This window comes from Balaenoptera musculus, chromosome 12, assembly GCF_009873245.2.
Source record: "Balaenoptera musculus isolate JJ_BM4_2016_0621 chromosome 12, mBalMus1.pri.v3, whole genome shotgun sequence".
Taxonomy (NCBI): domain Eukaryota; kingdom Metazoa; phylum Chordata; class Mammalia; order Artiodactyla; family Balaenopteridae; genus Balaenoptera; species Balaenoptera musculus.
The window spans coordinates 28,654,673-28,673,370 of record NC_045796.1 but is presented as its reverse complement, the minus strand read 5'-3'; the positions used below and the strand labels follow the sequence as shown (position 1 = coordinate 28,673,370).

At 34.3% G+C, this 18,698-nt stretch overlaps 1 protein-coding gene across 8 annotated transcripts in view; it reads right to left on the bottom strand.

The window, feature by feature from the left end:
- The window catches only part of AHI1 (Abelson helper integration site 1), a 207,068-nt gene that overhangs the window by 93,009 nt on the left and 95,361 nt on the right, over positions 1 to 18,698 (bottom strand). For 4 of the 8 annotated variants that reach the window (XR_005022196.1, XM_036871906.1, XM_036871905.1 and 1 more), the window contains one exon: positions 11,606 to 11,662. The exons of 3 other annotated variants lie outside the window; for them this stretch is intronic. Coding sequence is in view for 4 of the 5 variants with exons in the window: in XM_036871906.1 (XP_036727801.1) it covers positions 11,606 to 11,662 (57 nt within the window). In the remaining variant the exon portion in view is untranslated. Of the gene's footprint in view, positions 1 to 4,253; positions 4,286 to 11,605; positions 11,663 to 18,698 lie in introns of those variants that run through there. One more of the 8 variants, XM_036871913.1, reaches the window with a different exon arrangement.

The following is an 18,698-nucleotide window of genomic DNA, read 5'->3' as shown; positions in this document are numbered from 1 at the left end:
AATGTAACATCACATAAAGGCCAATTTTCTCTGAGATAATATATGAATTTAATGTGATTTCAATAAAACAGTTTTTGTCCCAGCACTAGACAAGTTGCTTCTAAAATTCATATAGAAGACTATGCAAGAATAACTAGAAAAATCCTGGGGAAAAAAAGAGTGATGACTGAAAATAAATACTAAGTATCAATATATATTGTAAAAAGTCTCTAAATAAAACAATGTGGGGATGACACATGAGTAGACATGTAGATCAACAGAATGTATTAAAATGCTCAGAAAAAGATCCAGGACTAAATATAGCAACACCAATAGTGGGGCAACCTGACATTATATACCACCTGATGTGATGCAAAAAAGCACACATCACTTACTGTATTCTTGCCAAAAAAGTCTGGCTTGGATCTAATCATGATAAAATAGACAAAATAAAAACAGTGGATATTCTACAGGACAACTGGCTCAGGCAGACTCTATAAAAAAGTTAATGTCATGAAAAACAAACAAAAAAGATTCTAGATTAACTGAGATTAAATGAAATTAAAATGACATAATGACCAATATAAGTGCTAATCTGGACTGGATGCTGTACAAAATAGGTAAGCAAATAAAAAATTACTTAAGACATCTTAGGCACAATTAGGAAAACCTGAATATGAACTGTTTATTAAATGGTATTATAGTATCATTAATTTTCCTAGATGTGATAATGGAACTATGGTTATTTAAGACAATACCCTTCTTGCTGGCAGATATATGAGTGAAATTTTAAAAGCAAAGAAGCAAATGTTGTGAATTTAGACGTTTCATTTTACCTACTTTTTTCAACTTTTTTGTGGTTTTAAAATATTTCAAAATAAAGTTTGGGAAAGGAGTGTAGGCCCTTAATAGACTTTTAGTGACCATATAGTAGGCAAACAAATTTTCAATGGTTTTGAAAATTGAAAAATCTTCCATATAAGCAGAGTAAATGGGTTTAAAATTCTCACTGAAAAAACTTCTCATTATTTAAAACAAAGAGCCAACAGAAAATCAAAACACTCACTCTGGATTGATTAGAACACCTTCCTAAAAATGAGAGAAAACTCCACAATTAATGCATGAATGTATTTATATTTGACATGTTGATAGCACCACTCAATAAATCTACTATGTTTATTAAAAATAAGTTTTAATTATAATAATAATTATATTATATTATTATATTTTATATAATATTTATATTATTATATATAATAATAAAATTACCACCCTGTTCAGAGATATGAGTTGTTTATAATATCTACTATTAGACTTTGTTCCTTTATAATCAGGGAAAAAATACATTCCAAAGAACAATTTATTTGTATAATATATCCTGACTCTGGAGCCACTCTGTAATGTATTCAAAGACTGGCTCTCGCAATTATTAGATATGTGACTTGGGCAAGTTATTTATCCACTCTATACCTTCATTTCCTTATTCAGTACAGGGGAAGCAATATGTATCTCACTGGCTGACGGGAGGGTTAAATTAGTTAATTAATACAAAAAATACTTCAAATTATACCTGGCATACTGAACACTGAACATAATTGATATATATTCAGAATGTTTATTTTGATTTTAATGTTTAAAATATCTGATCCAGAAGGAGATCAAGATGGCAGAGTAGAAGGATGCTGAGCTCACCTCTGCCAATGAACACATAAAAAAACCATCTACACGTGGAGCAATTCTCACTGAAAACAAACGGGAGACTGGCAGAAAGACTCTCCTACAACCAAGCTTGTAAAGAAAGATCACAGAGTCGAGTAGGAAGGGAGCGGAAGTGATCAGGTTGGGACCTGTGCTCCAAGGAGGGGACACAGAAGAGGAGGGGGATATCAGAGGCTCAAAGATCCTCCCTGAAGAATGAGGGGTTTGAACCACATCTTGGGCACCCCAGCCCTAAGGCTCAAAACCAGGAAGATGAGTACCCTTAGTGGGTTTGAAAATCAGTGGGACCTAAAGGAGGACTGTAAGAAGTCGAGACTTCACTCATGCAGACTGTGCACGTGTTTGCTTACTCCCTGAAAAAGGCAGAGGCAGTAGATTGAAACTGTACGGGGCTCTGGCCAGTTTCCCACAACTGGCTCAGTGCATGACCCAGCCTGCACCAGGTGCCTGCTCCAGCCCCTCTTGCTCTGGTGCAGCTCCCTCTAGGGCAGAGGTGCTGATACTGAGGAGAGTGGACTTTTGTAGGGGATGGAGCCGGCTTGGACCTGGCACTGCATGTGAACAAGGTGAGGGCAGCCATGGCTGACACTCATGGAGGCAGCAGATCAGGAGTAGTCTGCAACTCTGACTGGTGTGCCATGACCATCCCAGCATGTGCCCAAGACTGGGTGTCTGCTCTGGCTCCTCTTGCTCCAGCACTGTTCTCCTCTGGGGAGAAGGTGCCACTGCCAGGAGTGGGGAGAACACATACTTAAAGGGAATGGAATAAGCTCAGATCTGACCCTCAGGGCTTCTGCTCCACCTCCTTGGGACCCACCCCCACCCCTGATATGGTGGTGATGCCTAATGAGCACAGGAAAAGCCCAGGCTCACACCTGGCTCTAGCTCTAGCCCCTCCATCTCTAGCCCCACCTCCCACCAAGGTGATAGCTGCCAGCACACCCTCAGGGAAGGCATGACCCTTGCTCATTTCAGATCCAGCTCTAACATCAAAGCCACTGGGCACATGCAGACTACATAGGATGCTCCCACACAAGAACACCTCTTCAAGACCACAATAGTTAAGTGTTTCACCTAATTTCATAGAGACATAGAAAGTTAAACAAAATAAGAAGACAGAAGTTTTTGTTTCAAATGAAAGAACAAGAAAAAAAAACCTGAAAGAACAACCAATGAAACATAATTTACCAGATAAAGAGTTCAAGGTATTAGTAATAAGAATACTAACTGAACTTGGGAAAAGAATAGATGAACAGGTGAGAATTTTAGCAAAGAACTAGAAATCATAAAAAAGAACCAGTCAGAGCTAAAGACTACAATAATTGAAATGAAAAACATACTAGAAAGAATTAACAGCAGACTATGTAATACAGAAGAATGCATAAATGATCCAAAAGATAGAACAGTGGAAATCATCCAATCAGAACAGCAAAAAGAAAAACAAATTTTAAAAAATGAGGACAGTTAAGGGACCTCCAGGACAATATCAAGCATATTAACATGCACATGGTAGGGGTCCCAGAAGGAGAAAAGAGAAAGGGGTTAAAAATATATCAGATGAAATTATGGCTGAAAACTTCCCAAAGCTGAAGAAACAGATTTCCAGGTACAGGAAGCACAGAGAGTCCCAAACAAGATGAACCCAAAGAGGCCAACACCAAGACATATCATAGTTAAAATGGCAAGAGTTAAAGATAAAGAGAGAATTTTAAAGGCAGCAAGAGAAAAACAGTCATATACAAGGTATCAGGCTTTCAGCTGACTTTTCTGCAGAAACTTTGCAGGCTGGAAGGGAGTGGTATGGTATACTTAAAGTGCTGAAAGGGAAAGACCTACAGCCTAGGATACTCCACCCAGTAAGGTTATCACTCAGAATTGAAGGAGAGAGAAATAACTTCTCAGACAAGCAAAAACTAAGAGTTCATCAATACTAAACTGACCCTACAAGAAATGTTAAAAGGTCTTCTCTAAGTGGAAAAGAAAAGGCTACAACAAGAAAAGAAGTAAGAATTTATAGGAAAGGAAAAAATCCCACTAGTAAAGGCAAATATATAGGAAATGCTATGGATCAACCACTTAAGCTAGTATGAAGATTAAAAGACAAAAATTGTAAAATCAACTATAACTACATTAAACAGTTAAGAGATAGACATGAAAATGTAAAATATGATACCAAAACCACAGAATGTGGGGGAGGGGAGTGAAAAAGGAAGATCTTGTAGGATGTGTTAGAACTTTAAAACAAGTAGATATAGTTATAGGTCAACATATATGAACCCCGTGGTAACCACAAATCAAAAACCTACAACACATACACAAAAATCAGAGAGAAAGGAACACAAGAATAACACTAAAGAAAATCATCAAACCACAAGAGAAGAAACTAAAGGAAGAAAAGAAGAGAGAACTACAAAAACAAGCAGGAAACAACAAAAATGCAATAAGTACATACTTACCAATAATCACTTTAAATGTCAGTGGACTAAATGCTCCAATCAAAAGACATAGGGTGGCTGACTGGATATAAAAAGGTGCATCTATATGTTGCTTATAAGAGACCCACTTCACAGCTAAAGACACACACAGACTGAAAGTGAGAGGATGGAAAAAAATATATATCACGCAAGTGAAACAAAAAGAAAGCTGGGGTGGCAATACTCATATCAGGCAAAATACACATTAAAACAGTGTCTAAAACAAAGACAAAGAAGGGCATTATATAATGATAAAGGGATCAATACAAGAAGAGAATATAACATTCGTTAATATATATGCACCTAATATAGGAGTATCTAAATATATAAAGCAAATACTAACAGACTTAAAGGGAGAAACTGACAATAATACAATAATAGTAGGGGCTTCAACACCCTAATGATATCAATGGACAGGTCATGCACACAGAAAATCAATAAGGGAACAGTGGTCTTAAACTACATTTAGACCAGTTGGACTTAGTAGATATCTGCATGGTGTTCCACCAAAAAAGATGAATACACATTCTTTTCATGTGCACATGGAACATTCTCCAGAACAGATCACATGCTAGACCATAAAACAAGTCTCAATAAATTTAAGAGGATAGAAATTATATCAAGTATTTTTTTCTGACCACAACAGTATGGAACTAGAAATTAGAAAGAAAAACGGAAAAAACATAAAAACATGGAGACTAAACAACTTATTACTAAAAAACCAATGGGTTAACAAAGCAATCAAAGAGGAAATCAGAAAATATTTTGATATAAATGAAAATAAAAACACAACTTTCCAAAACCCATGGGATGCAGCAAAAGCAGTTCTGAGAGAGAAGTTTACCATAATACTGGCCTACCTCAAGAACCAAGAAAAATTTCAAATAAACAACAAAACCTACTATCTAAAGGAATTAGGAAAAGAACAAAAGCAAAGTCCGAATTCAGCAGAAGGAAGGAAATAATAAAGATCAGAGAGCAAATAAATGAAATAGAGACCAAAAAACAATGGAAAAGATCAGTGAAAACAAGAGTTGCCTTTTTGAAAAGATAAAATTGGTAAGCCTTTAGCCAGGCCCATCAAGAATAAAAAGAGAGGACCTAAATAAACAAAATAAGAAATGAAAGAGGAGAAATTACAACCAATATCACGGAGACACAAAAAAATCATAAGCGAATACTACAGACAGTTATATGCCAATAAATTGGACAATCTAGAAGAAATGGATAAATTCCTAGAAACATACAATCTTCCAAAACTCAATCAGGGAGAAAGAGATAATCTAAACAAACTAGTAGTGAAATTGAATCAGTAGTGAATTGAATCAGCAAACAAGTCCAGGACCAGATGACTTCACAGGGGAATTCTACCACACATACAAAGAATATATGTATTATCCTTCTCAAACTATTCCAAAAAACTGAAGAGAGAGGAACACTCTCAAATTAATTCTATAAGGCCATCATTACTCTGATACCAAAATAAGACAAAGATACTAAGAAAGAAAATACAGGGCAATATCTCTGATGAATATAGATGCAAAAATCCTCAACAACATATTCTCAAACCAAATTCAACAATAAATAAAAAAGATCATACACCATGATCAAATGGGATTTATTTCAGGCATGCAAGGATGGTTCAATATCCACAAATCAATCAATGCGATATACCACATTAACAAAGGTAAAAATCACATGATCACCTCAATAGATACAGAAAAAGCATTTGACAAAATTCAACAACCATTCATGATAAAAACTCTCACCAAAATTCGTATAGAGGGAACATATTGCAACATAATAAAGGCCATTTATGACAAACCTACAGCTAATATCATACTCAATGGTGAATAGCTAAAAGCTTTCCCTCTAAAATCAGAAACAAGACAAGGATGCCCACTCTCACTACTTCTATTTATCATTGTATTGGAAATCTTACCCACAGCAATCAGACAAAAGAAAAAAAGAAAAAGAAAGAAAGAAAAGAAAAGAAATAAAAGGCATCCAAATTGGAAGGGAAGAAGTAAAACTGTCACTATTTGCAGATGACATGATACTACATACAGAAAACCCTAAAGTCTCCACCAAAAACAAAAACTATTAGAACTAATAAATGAATTCAGCAAAGTTACAGGATACAAGATTAACATACAGAAATCTGTTGATTTTCTATACACTAATAATGAACTATCGGGAAGAGAAAGCAAGAAAATAATCTCATTTAAAATTGCCTCATATAGAATAAAATACCTAGGAATAAACTTAACCAAGGAAGTAAAAGACTCTAAAAACTATAAAACACCGATGAAGGAAACTGAAGATGATACAAAGAAATGGAAAGATACTATGGATGGATTGGAAGAACTAATATTGCTAAAATGTCTATACTACCCAAAGCAATCTACAGATTTAAAGCAATCCCTATCAAAATAGCCATGACATTTTTCACAGAACTAAAACAGATAATCCTAAAATTTATATGGAACCACAAAAGACCCTGAACAGTCAAAGCAAGCTTTACAAAGCTAGAGGTATTGTACTCCCTGACTTCAGATTATACTACAAAGCTACAATAATCAAAACAGTATGGTACTGGCACAAAAACAGACACATAGATCAATGGAATAGAATAGAGAGCCCAGAAAAAACCCCACACACTTATGATCAATTAATCTACAACAAAGGAGGCAAGAATAAACAATGGAGAAAAGAAAGACTCTTCAATAAGTGGTACTGGACTAACTGGATAGCTACATGTAAAAAAATGAAATTAGAACAATTCTTCACACCATATAGGAAAAAAAGCTCAAAATGGATTAAAAACCTAAATTAAAGAAGGGAAGCCATAAAACTCCTAGAAGAAAACATAGGTAGAACACTCTTTGACATCAATTGAGCAAATTGTTTTTTGGATCTGTCTCCTAAGGCAAATGAAGCAAAAGCAAAAATAAACAAATGGAACCTAAACTTAAAGGTTTTGCACAGCCAAGGAAACCACTGACAAAATGAGAAGATTACCTACTGAATGGGAGAAAATATTTGCAAATGATATGACCAATAAAAAGTTAATATATCAAATATATTAACAGCTTATATAACTCAATATCAAAAAAACAAATAACCCGATTAAAAAAGTGAGCATGAAACCTGAATACACATTTTTTCCAAAGGAGACATACAGATGGCCAACAGGCACATGAAAAGATGCTCAACCTCATTAATCATCAGAGAAATGCAAATCAAAACTGCAATGAGATATCACCTCACACCAGTCAGAATGGCTATCACCAAAAAGACCACAAACAACAAATGTTGGCAAGGATGTGGAAAAAAGGGAAATCTAAGACGTAGTTGGTAGGAATGTAAATTGGTGCAGCCACTATGGAAAACAGTTTGGAGGTTTCTCAGAAAACTAAAATTAGAACTACCATATGATCCAGCAAGTCCACTCCTGGGTATATATCTGAAGAAAACAAAAACAATAATTCAAAAAGATACATGCACCCCTGTGTTCATTGCAATATTATTTACAATAGCTAAGGTATGGGAGCAACCCAAATGTCCATCAACAGATGAATGGATAAAGAAGGTGTACTGTGTGTGTGTGTGTGTGTGTGTGTGTGTGTGTGTGTGTGTGTGTATAATGGAATATTACTTAGCCATAAAAAAGAATCAAATTTTGCCATTTGCAACAACATGGATGGACCTGGAGGATATTATGCTTAGTAAATAAGTCAGACAGAGAAAGTCAAATACTGTATGATATCACTTATATGTGGAATCTAAAAAGTAAAACAAACTAGTGAATATAACAAAAAAGAAACAGACTCACAGATATAGAGAACAAACGAGTGGCTACCAGTGGAGAGAGGGAAGAGGGTAGGGGCAAGATACAGGTAGAGGATTAAGAGGTACAAACTATGTGTAAAATAAATAAACTACAAACATATATTGTACAGCACAGGTAATACAGCCAATATTTTATAATAACTTTAAAAGGAGTATAATCTATAAAAATATTGAATGACTATGTTGTACACCTGAAACACAATACTGTAAATCAACTATACTTCAATTTTAAAAAATTCTATATTTGTCATATGCTTTCAACAGCCTTTAAATACATGTAGAACTGAAGTTTAAAGGAAAAAAGAGATAGGAAGCATTATAATTAAATATTTATATGACAAAGGTTAGCTATTCTAACAATGAGTTCTTGTTAGAACTTAAGGGCTTGCCTCATACAACCTGAGGTGAAAAAAATGGCTTTATCATATGTTTAATTAAAAAAATTTTTATTGTAAAATATGCAGACACATACATATATATGTGTGTATAGATATACGTACACACACATACATATATACATATTTATATAAAACCTGCCCCCTCCTCTCTGTCTCACTACTTAGTTTGGATGCTCTCTCATCATTTGGACTATTGAAATAGCTTCCTAATCCAGGTCTCTGATTTGCTCCATGAATCTTCCAATGACATCCCCACTGCCAGAGAGACTCTTCCAAAGGGAAAATTGTTATCTTGTCCTTCTACACCTTAATCTTCAGGATACACATCACCCTCGTCAAGTATTTAACTCAAACTGCTTAACTCAAAATGGCACGCAAAGCCATTTGGACATCACTTAAAGTTCAAGTCAAACATTCTGTTCTTTAGGAAACACTATGTGATTTTCTTCTCCTCATCCCACTTCTGATTTAGATACCCTTCCCCATCTCTCCTCCCCTTAGTATTCCTGTGCAATCCTCTATCACAGCATTTTCCTCACTATTTAAAACTTTAGTTTCCTGTGTCAAATAGTTCATCTTCAATAAATGCTTGTTGAATGACTGAATACATGAGTAGAGAAAATGAGAATTATAAAAACATCTTGCAGCAGAATAGGCTACAGATTCTCCACAGGTATAGTCATCCCATATTCTACATATTTTTCTAAATATTCATCTAAAAGTGAATTTTTAATAAATGTGAATCTTAAAGTGGTTTATCCTTATTTAACCTGGTAAAATGTTAATATTTATTTCATATTGGATTTTTCTGGATGCTATGGAAAGTCCTCTACATATTTCAAAGATTTCAGAAAGAGAATATTCTTTGAAAACTGTACTTTTCATATATTATATGAAAAAACTTCTCCAAACTCAGAAACATCAATGGCTGAGGGCCTTGAGTCTACAATGTCTGGGTGTCTATACAGACCACAGAGGTATAGCAGTGAATATTCAAACCACAAATTAGTAGGCTTTCCTGTGTTAGTCATGGAATCAGGTAGTGACCGGGAGTATGTAAACATGAATGAGTATGTAAGACACTAGGAAGTGGGGTAAGGGGTCCCTAAATTTTGAGACTAGTAAATTAATGCTTATGAAAAAGTATAAAGCAAGCAGGGAGAAGTGAGTAGCTACATGGTGGACAATACATCACTGAGACAATGTGACTCCTGATTTCAGCCCCACCACCAATAGTGAATACAATTCAGTCTTGCTATGCTTCAGTTACATCTCATACCTTCTGGGAAGATATCCTGGCTATGCTAGTCTCTAATGATCTGTGCTATTTATTTCCAAATATTAGTAAAAAAATTAAATTCACTGATCCAATGAATATATAAAGTTAGCATTTCTTTAACTGACTCATAAACTGATATCCAAATAATTTAATTGGTGCTAATAATTAAATTGGTGCTAACCAATAACTGGTCAAAATCTTACAGTACTTATTTCTATTTAAAAACTACCAAGAACTGCATACAATTTTTAGTGTTTGATCAATTTCCTCTCACTCTAACAAGAGACTGAAGCCTGTTCAAATCACATCTTTTGTGACATGTTCTAGATATTCAATCTGAAGACACGTATGTTTCTAACAAAATTGTGACACATATTTATTATATAGACAAGGACAAAATTACTTCAATTCTGTGTGTTCAATCCTTAAAATATAATTTAGCCTAAGTCTTTAACACTGATATTAATTATTTGAACAATGTCATAGTACTTTGCAAATCACAAGTACAGCTACAAAAAAGATGAAGGGTATACTCATATAATTCAGGTATTTCTTTTTTATTCAGATTTGTTACTGGAGTGACGAATTAACAAAAAAAAAGACATTTAGCACCAACAGAAGCTTTCTGTATTTGCCTGTATTTTCAATTGTTTCTTTTACTGTCTTTTTTAGGTAGCAAATATCCAAGATATCAACCTCATAGTCATCCTAATGGTTCTCAGTCTCTTCAATAGCCTCTTCCAGCTTATCTCCCTTACTCCTGTGGATTCAAAGACTACACATATGCCACTGACTCCTTAATCTATACTTATGCTCCAAGCCTGTATTTCAAAGTATGTAGTCTAGTTCCTAGCACAGGGCTTGACTCATAGTAGGACATTTAATAAATAAGGCTCAAATAGATGTGCAAGTTATTTGATGTCTTGCTCTAGATGTCTGCCAGGCATCTCAAACTCAATATATCCAAAACACTGTATACAATTCATTATGATTTTCCCAATATTCCTATATTCCCCTATTTTTGTTAATGGATTGCCATCCACTCCTTCACCAAAATTAGAATCCTTGGTTATCCTCAAATTCTACTTGTCTATCTCTTAACGTTCACATTCCAAATTTCTAATACCTTAATAACTTAACATCTCTAGTTTCTTACTTCGGTCCTGTTCTCCCACCTCAATTATTAAAATAATATTTTAACTGGCCTTCCTAGCTGGGATGCCTTAATACGTTTTATAATTGACAGTCTTCTCATCTTGCAACAATTACTTTAAATATTGCTTTCTCTACAAGGAATTATTCGTCATTACGTCGTATCTGCTCTCTTGTACACTTTGTTCATATTTTTATTTATAGCAAGTATTAAACTGTACAATCCCATCCACCTCCCCCTTTTAAAAATACATCTCTAGTGAATAATGCCAGTGTTGGGGATAGGGCTGTGCTTTGCACTCATTTATATAAGGTTCTGTATGATCTGGCCTCTCGCTACCCCTCTGACTTCTACTCTCCCCCTCATTCCTCCACACCAGACATATTAGCCTTTTTGCTGTGCAAAATGCACACTAAGCAAATTTCTGACTTGGGATCTTGGTTGGGTATGCTATTCTTCCTGACAACATGGCTTTCTTTCTTCTTCAAAATTTTGCTCAAGTGTCACCTTTTTTGTGAAGCTTTCCTTTACCACCCATTACAAACAGCAACCTAACCCCATTCCCCAGTTTACCCTATCCCCTTTCCTTGTTTTGTTATTTATTCTGTATTTATTTGCTTATTGCCTGTCTCTCTCCACTGGAAGTAAGCCTAAACAAGGACATGGATTATTATCTGTTCTGTTCACTGATACATTCACATAACACTTATAACAGTGCCTGGGACAAAGTAAGTACTCACTGGGTACTTACTGAATGTATGAATGAATCTTGCATTCCCAGAATCTGTATATGCAGGAATTAAACATCCTTTAGAATTAAAAACAAAAAAAGAAGAAAGTTAACATGAGAAAGGATTGAATAAGGGAAAACTATTTTCATCTACTACAGTGGTACAGTATCGAGAATATAAGAAAGTGAGAATTCATTTTCCCGGGTCCATCCATAAAAGATACAATTTAAATTCTAGAGAGAGACAATAAATTTAAATGGTGAACATAAGCATGATCATTTAGAAGACGTTTTCCACAACTCAAAGCAATGAGAAGTCATTTTAAAAATATGATTATGCTATATCAACTTTTTCCCTGTTAAAGTTCACTGAATATTAAGTACATTAATTTGCCTAACTGCTATACTGTGCATTTACACTGCCTTTAACATTAGTTTTTAAAGTGTTTTGCTTTCAACTGTTTATTAAATCTTTGCTTGAAAATATACAGATTGAAAAGACTGAGGAGACATTAAGTATCAAGCCTCATAATATTACTACAAAAATAAAAGAAAAAAGAAGAAAGAGAGGAAAATGAGACCACCCTCTCCCCCAAAAACCTCAAACTTTGTTGATTCTGAATTGGCCAAAATAAAAAACCTGCTCACTGCCTACTTTGCTCAGACAAATTTAATAGCTGTGAGATGTGAAAGACTGGATTCCTTTCAAAAGAAGGGAAGGTATACACAACACACAACACACAACACACAACACACACACAGTGTCACTCACACACATTAATATAAAAGAAACTGGAGTGCTTCTTATGTATTAACTCACTTATTCCCAGAATACCACTGGGAGGCACATCTGAAAGATGTAACATAGTAATTAAGGCTATCACATGACTTGAGACATATTAGTCTCCTAAAAGGCCAGCAACAAAATCCAGATTCCTAGTTCTAAACTGCCATTTAGAGGAGTCTTAAATGGACAATATTGTTCTATATTGTAAAGACAACATAGAATTAATACATTTAATCGAACTGATTCCTTTCTCTGCGCTCTCTTAGTGTTTTATGCTTATCTCCTGTTGAACTCATCCCCAACATATTATACCTATTTCTTTGCCTGCTGGATTCCCCAACTAGACTGGGAGGACTTTGAGGGCAGTCTTTCAGCTTCCATTTCCCCAGGACTTAGCACAGTCCCTAGTGCATAGTAAGCTCGCCATAAACATTGGTTTATAACCTGTATGAATTAATTTTTGATCAAGTATAAAAAGGTTTTTATTTTTTAAACTAACAGCTTTTTTGTAGGGTGCTTCTACTAAAATACAGTATTTCTGGTTTGATAAAAAAGAAAAAGATGGACACTAGTCAAAAATCATTCTCAATTTTACTCCTTATGAAATTATAGTTGAATGTTTTTTCAGAGGAGAAAGTTGAGAAAAAAAAGTAAACTGACTGAAATTAGAACATTAAAATAATGTTCTACTTTTTACTTATCAAACATTTACACTGCAAAGACCACTTAAATTATTTTTAAAAAAATGACCAGTCATTCCACTTAGTCATTTCTTAGTTTCCATATTTGTCATCAACTTTGCTCTCAAGACTTGCAGAAAAACACGGAGTTATTCTTTACATTTTCATTCACTTTTCACTAAGGAAAAAGTTTCCTGAAAATACATGTTTAAAATTCTGGAAAATACAAATCAGCATTATCTAGACATCTCTATCATTACCAGAAGGTCTGGTTCCTCAACCTAATTTCCACTGTTAGTTGGCATTTCAATAAGTGATGGATATTCATTTCCAGAAAACATTACCAGTAAATTCTATGATATCATAGTCTCTTCACTATCTAGACCAAACTGACTAAACCACAAAATGCAAAAAGTATGCAGTTAGCTACTCTACAAGAAACCTTAGGGCTATTCTGAGTACAGTCTTAGAAAAGTATAATCTAACTGAGTAAGAGTAAATGAAAACTTAATGTAGATAGTCCTCCTACTCTGAATTTCCAGGGCCTTCAGTAGACACAAACCAAAATGTTTAAAAACTAAAGTATTTCTTATCATAGACTTAATTCACAAAAAAAGTTACTTTGGGACATAGAAATTTACAAAGGAAATAAAAATTATTTTTATGATATAAATAGTATTTCATTTTTTTCCCCATGACCAGGCGAGGGGAAACATAAGGAGCTGCTTCCTTGATTCTAAGCAGTGCTTACCCTAAGCAAGATTAGCAAATAAAAAATAATTACTGATTTTTTAAACTCATAACTTTTCAAAGAATAATAGAACATAAAGACTGAAATGGATTGTGATGTGAAATCTGTGAAAATGCTAATGTGTAGATATACAAAGGGAAGGAACGAGTATATGTGATTAATATGGAATAAAATTTATTCTACTTTAAACATGAATTAAAATATTTTTCATTATCATAGATATGGTCAACATTTTGATATACAACGTATTCACTATAATACTGAAAAACTAAAAATATTCATAAGCTCTAGCACTTGAAGAAAGGCTTCAAAATTATGGAATACTCATTTTCTTTAAGACCAGGCATTAAGTTTATTATCAGAAAAAGTTACAGAAAACCATAGAAGTACATATTTGGGAATACATTCCACAACATCTTTTTGTATGCCTAACTGCCTTAAAAATGGAAAAACTGTCATTTCAGTTTGAAATTATAAAGTAGTAAAATGTGTCTTACGGTTGATATTAAACAATGTTAAACATAGTCTTTCTCAAACTATAAAAAACAAACAATAAAGTTATGCCTGGTCAAAAATAATTTTGCCATTTTATAACCTGCCCTCTCACCTTGCCTGTTGCAGTCAATATAAAGTTGTTGTAATTCTTCCTCTAATCCTCACTTTGAGTGGATTGGTTACTGATACTACCAATTTTCCCTGGAGGCACAGCAGTAAATTATAAAACATTCACTATTTTCACCATGATATAAATTATGTTCTGATAAGGAGGCTGAAACCTTCAAAGTCTCCTACTTCAGGATTATATAATGAAAACTACTTTTGTCTTGGAAGTGTTTTAATCAGTATGCTTAGAAGTTGTATTCTGAAAAAATATGTACTAAAAGAATATGGATTTTAATGTAAGACATACACTAAATTTAATTCTAAGAGCATAGTGATTTCTCTTTCTAAAATTTAGTGGGAAGTTAAGTAAATTTAAAATCAAAAGGTTCAATGATTAAAATAGTTCTGAATATAGTCATAAAGATACTATCTATAACTCTTACTGCATTGTAAGTCAAACATAGGTTGGTATTTAAAAACTTTCACTTGCAGTAAACACTTTCCTATCCTCTATTTTCAAATGACAAGTCACTAAGATGAAATCACTTGCTCCAGGTCACAGCATAAGAAAGAGAATCTGAATCTAAATTCAGGTGTCTCTGACCTCTTGGCTACGTGCTACCAGAATATGTGGTACTAATTTAAATAAGAAAAATAAGAAACTTCTGGAGTCTCTATTAAAGTTAATCAATGCACAATCGTGATGATGAAATATCATGAAATCTTCAGGATAATACTTTCAGGAATGTTTCAATATTAAAAGCATTATTTGTATTTAATTTAAAAAATGGGTAATCCATTCTTTATATTGTAACACCTGATTTGTCTGGTGTCAGATAATGAAGATTTACATCGAAGTCGATTTTGTAGATTTGTACTGTCCAATATGATAGCTACTGGCCACATGTGGCTATTTAAATTTAAATTAAAATGAAGTAAAGGGGGCTTCCCTGGTGGCGCAGTGGTTGAGAATCTGCCTGCCAATGCAGGGGACACGGGTTCGAGCCCTGGTCTGGGAAGATCCCACATGCCGCGGAGCAACTAGGCCCGTGAGCCACAATTACTGAGCCTGCGCGTCTGGAGCCTGTGTTCCGCAACAAGAGCGGCCGCAATAATGAAAGGCCCGCGCACCGCGATGAAGAGTGGCCCCCACTTGCCGCAACTAGAGAAAGCCCTCACACAGAAACGAAGACCCAACACAGCCATAAATAAATAAATGTAGATAAAAATTGTATAACTTAAAAAAAAAAAAATGAAGTAAAATTAAAAATTTAGTTCCTCAGTCATACAAGACACATTTCAAGTATTCAACTGCCACATGAGGCTGAAGGTTCCCATATTGGACTGTGCTGGTCTAGAATTCAGGAAAGAGGTCTGGGCTGAAGATAGACATTTGAGAATCACTGGTGTGTGGGCTTTACTTAAAGTCATGAGTTCATCAAGGAGGTGAAGTATAGGGAATAAAAGAGGATCAGATTGCAGTGGAACAGTCTAAAAAGACATGGAAGAAAAGAGGAAGAATCAGCAAAGGAGAATGAAGAGCAGTAGCTAATGAGATAAGAGAAAAAACCAAGAATGTGGTGGCCCAGAAACCAATGTATTAAGAAGCCACCGAATGTGTCAAATGCTGCTGATAGATCAAGCAAGATAAGGACAAAGAATTGACCATTGGAATCAGCAATGTGTACAGGTCACTGGTGAGCCTGAAAGAACACATTAGAAATTTCAACAAATTTACAGAGGATGAAAAGTGATTAGAAACATCTGTCTGAAAACATTATGGTGGGCTGCTGTAGATACAGAATCTGACAATGAAACTCAGAGGAGCTGTGAACACAGGATCAGCATATTTGGTGGGGAGCAAAACAAAACATATTCCAGGAGAAATCACTGAAGGTTCATATGTAAAACACTTGGGCCAAATAGGCTGCAGATCCCACATAAAACGGATGCTGCTGAGCATTAACCACAAGCAAAAAAAAAAACAAAAAACAAAAAAGTCAGTGGCATTGTCTCTAAAAATAATATTGAACAAACCATCTAGACAGAGTGAAGACTTCTAGAGTGGATACTGCTGTCCTGCTTATTCTCTTTCTGGCAATTAGTCTGACAGCCTGACAGGTGGACTCATTTATCTTACCTGTTTACTACCCTAAATATAAGCCTGCCAGTTAATATGTTTTAGCCATATATACAAAGTTCTCAATAGACTTTCTGCTCAGGTGACAAAATAGTTAGACTATAGAGTTATTTACACAACAGAAGAGGGAGGGACACCATATTTGTATCCAGTCATTCATTTAAAAAAAACCAGATACCAAGGAAATATAAAGGGTATCAGATATAAAAGAAAAATCATTGGCATAAAAGAAAAACACAGGATACATTAACAGATGAAAAAACTGAACATAGAGGAAATATCAATTCAGAGAAGAGAACTTAGAGATCTAGGAAGATATAATGACATACACAGAACTTTGATACTAGGAAAAAGGAACAAACAGGACAAGAAAGAAACCATAAAGATCAAATGGATGATTGGTGAACTAAGAAAGACTTAGAATAAAGGAATGAGAGGGCTCTGAGACTGACTAGTTAGAAAAAGGAAAGGAGAAGGAGTCCATAGTTTCCACCTGAAAAACAGTAATGCTAACATCAAGAGTAAAATACAGAAACTCCTTTCAGGAAACTCAACCTCACTCATGGCAATGACTACATTTGTCACATACATGACAAAAAGTGGTTAGCTTATATACCTTGCTACACAAGTTTGAGGCTGAAAATCTTCTCTGAGATTAGATTTCATATTTCAGAGCCACATATACTACAATAGCTCTGTTTAACTTTGCCTAAACTCTCAGAAATTTCATATTTGATCTTTTAAAAAAAGATGCCATATGCAAATAACTTCTATAAATCTTTAAAATATAAAAAAGACAAATTAAGAAGTTGTTATTACATCAGTTGGAAAGCTTTGGAATAGGTAAACATCAGAATACCTGTAAAATATAAATTCAATGATCTGGCATGTACTCTGGCTATGTTAGAATGAAATTATGTACTTTTCATAGTCATTAAATCAGTAAGATCTCATTTTAATTTCTCATAGTTTATGGTTTTCAGTTGCTTTCTTGTTATTTTTCACGGTTAATTATCTTACTTTAAAAATTAATACACTGGGCAAATGTCACAGTATAATTTGACAACTAAATTTACTAGGTTCTTAAACAAAACACACACACACACACACACAGAAATGTGACTGAAAAAGAAGAAAAACTTAAAGTAAGTTTTCTACTGTTAACAGATAGAGGGAAAAGGTTTAAAATTGTAAGGTTAGAACCATATACACCATATAACTATTCTATAAAATAGCTTCTTACAAAATAAATGGCTAGGAAATAGTGCACAAATTTAAGTTCATTCAAATCAGCAGATTCATATGAGGAGAAATGCTTGCATTTATATTCTCCCCTCAGAGGGTGTTAGGAGAAATTTCCTGTCTCAGTGGGGACCATGATAAGAAATTTCTTATCTCAGTGGGGACCAAGTGCATACCCTTGTGCATGAAGACCATTCATTAAGTATATTAACATTTACTAGAGTTCATAAAAATGATGTTTAAATTAGGAAACGATAAATATGTAGAATATACTTTAAGTTATCAACATGGTTAGAAACACTTTACTAATTCAAGTGACATTTATTATTCAGGAAATATAGGCACTTTTATTACAAGTAAGGATAAGTTTCAACCTTCAACAAGTAGATTAACTCAGATCACTGGAGAATTACTTAGCAAAATCCTGATATTGGTTACTAAAATAGCACCTTATATCTTTAATGTACCAATCAAACAACTATTTTAGAGATTGACAACAAAAAATATCTAACAAATAAACTCTCTTCTTTGTGGAAGGGAATATAAAATAGTGATGTGTTAAAGAAAAAAATCCATGTGATCAAGGTCTTTTTCTCAGTGTCCAGAAAAATCCAAATATTAAAACATTCCCACCTCCAGGGGTTTTGTGTTGTCTAGTACTTATGTGGAAAGCCAAAGTTTCAAAAGTTAAGTGGCTTCTGGTGGATTATTTATATTTGAGATATTTGTTTGAAAACCTGTCTTCTAATTACTTCATCTTAATGTCTTTTTTGGCATGCTTCTCAAAATTCTCTTTTGAGAATCCATGTTTGCCTCTCTGACATGTTCTTTTTTCTGCCATCATCACTTAACACATTTATTAAATCATGTCTTAAAATAAGATTTCCTCCATTCCTTTGGCCACAATGCAA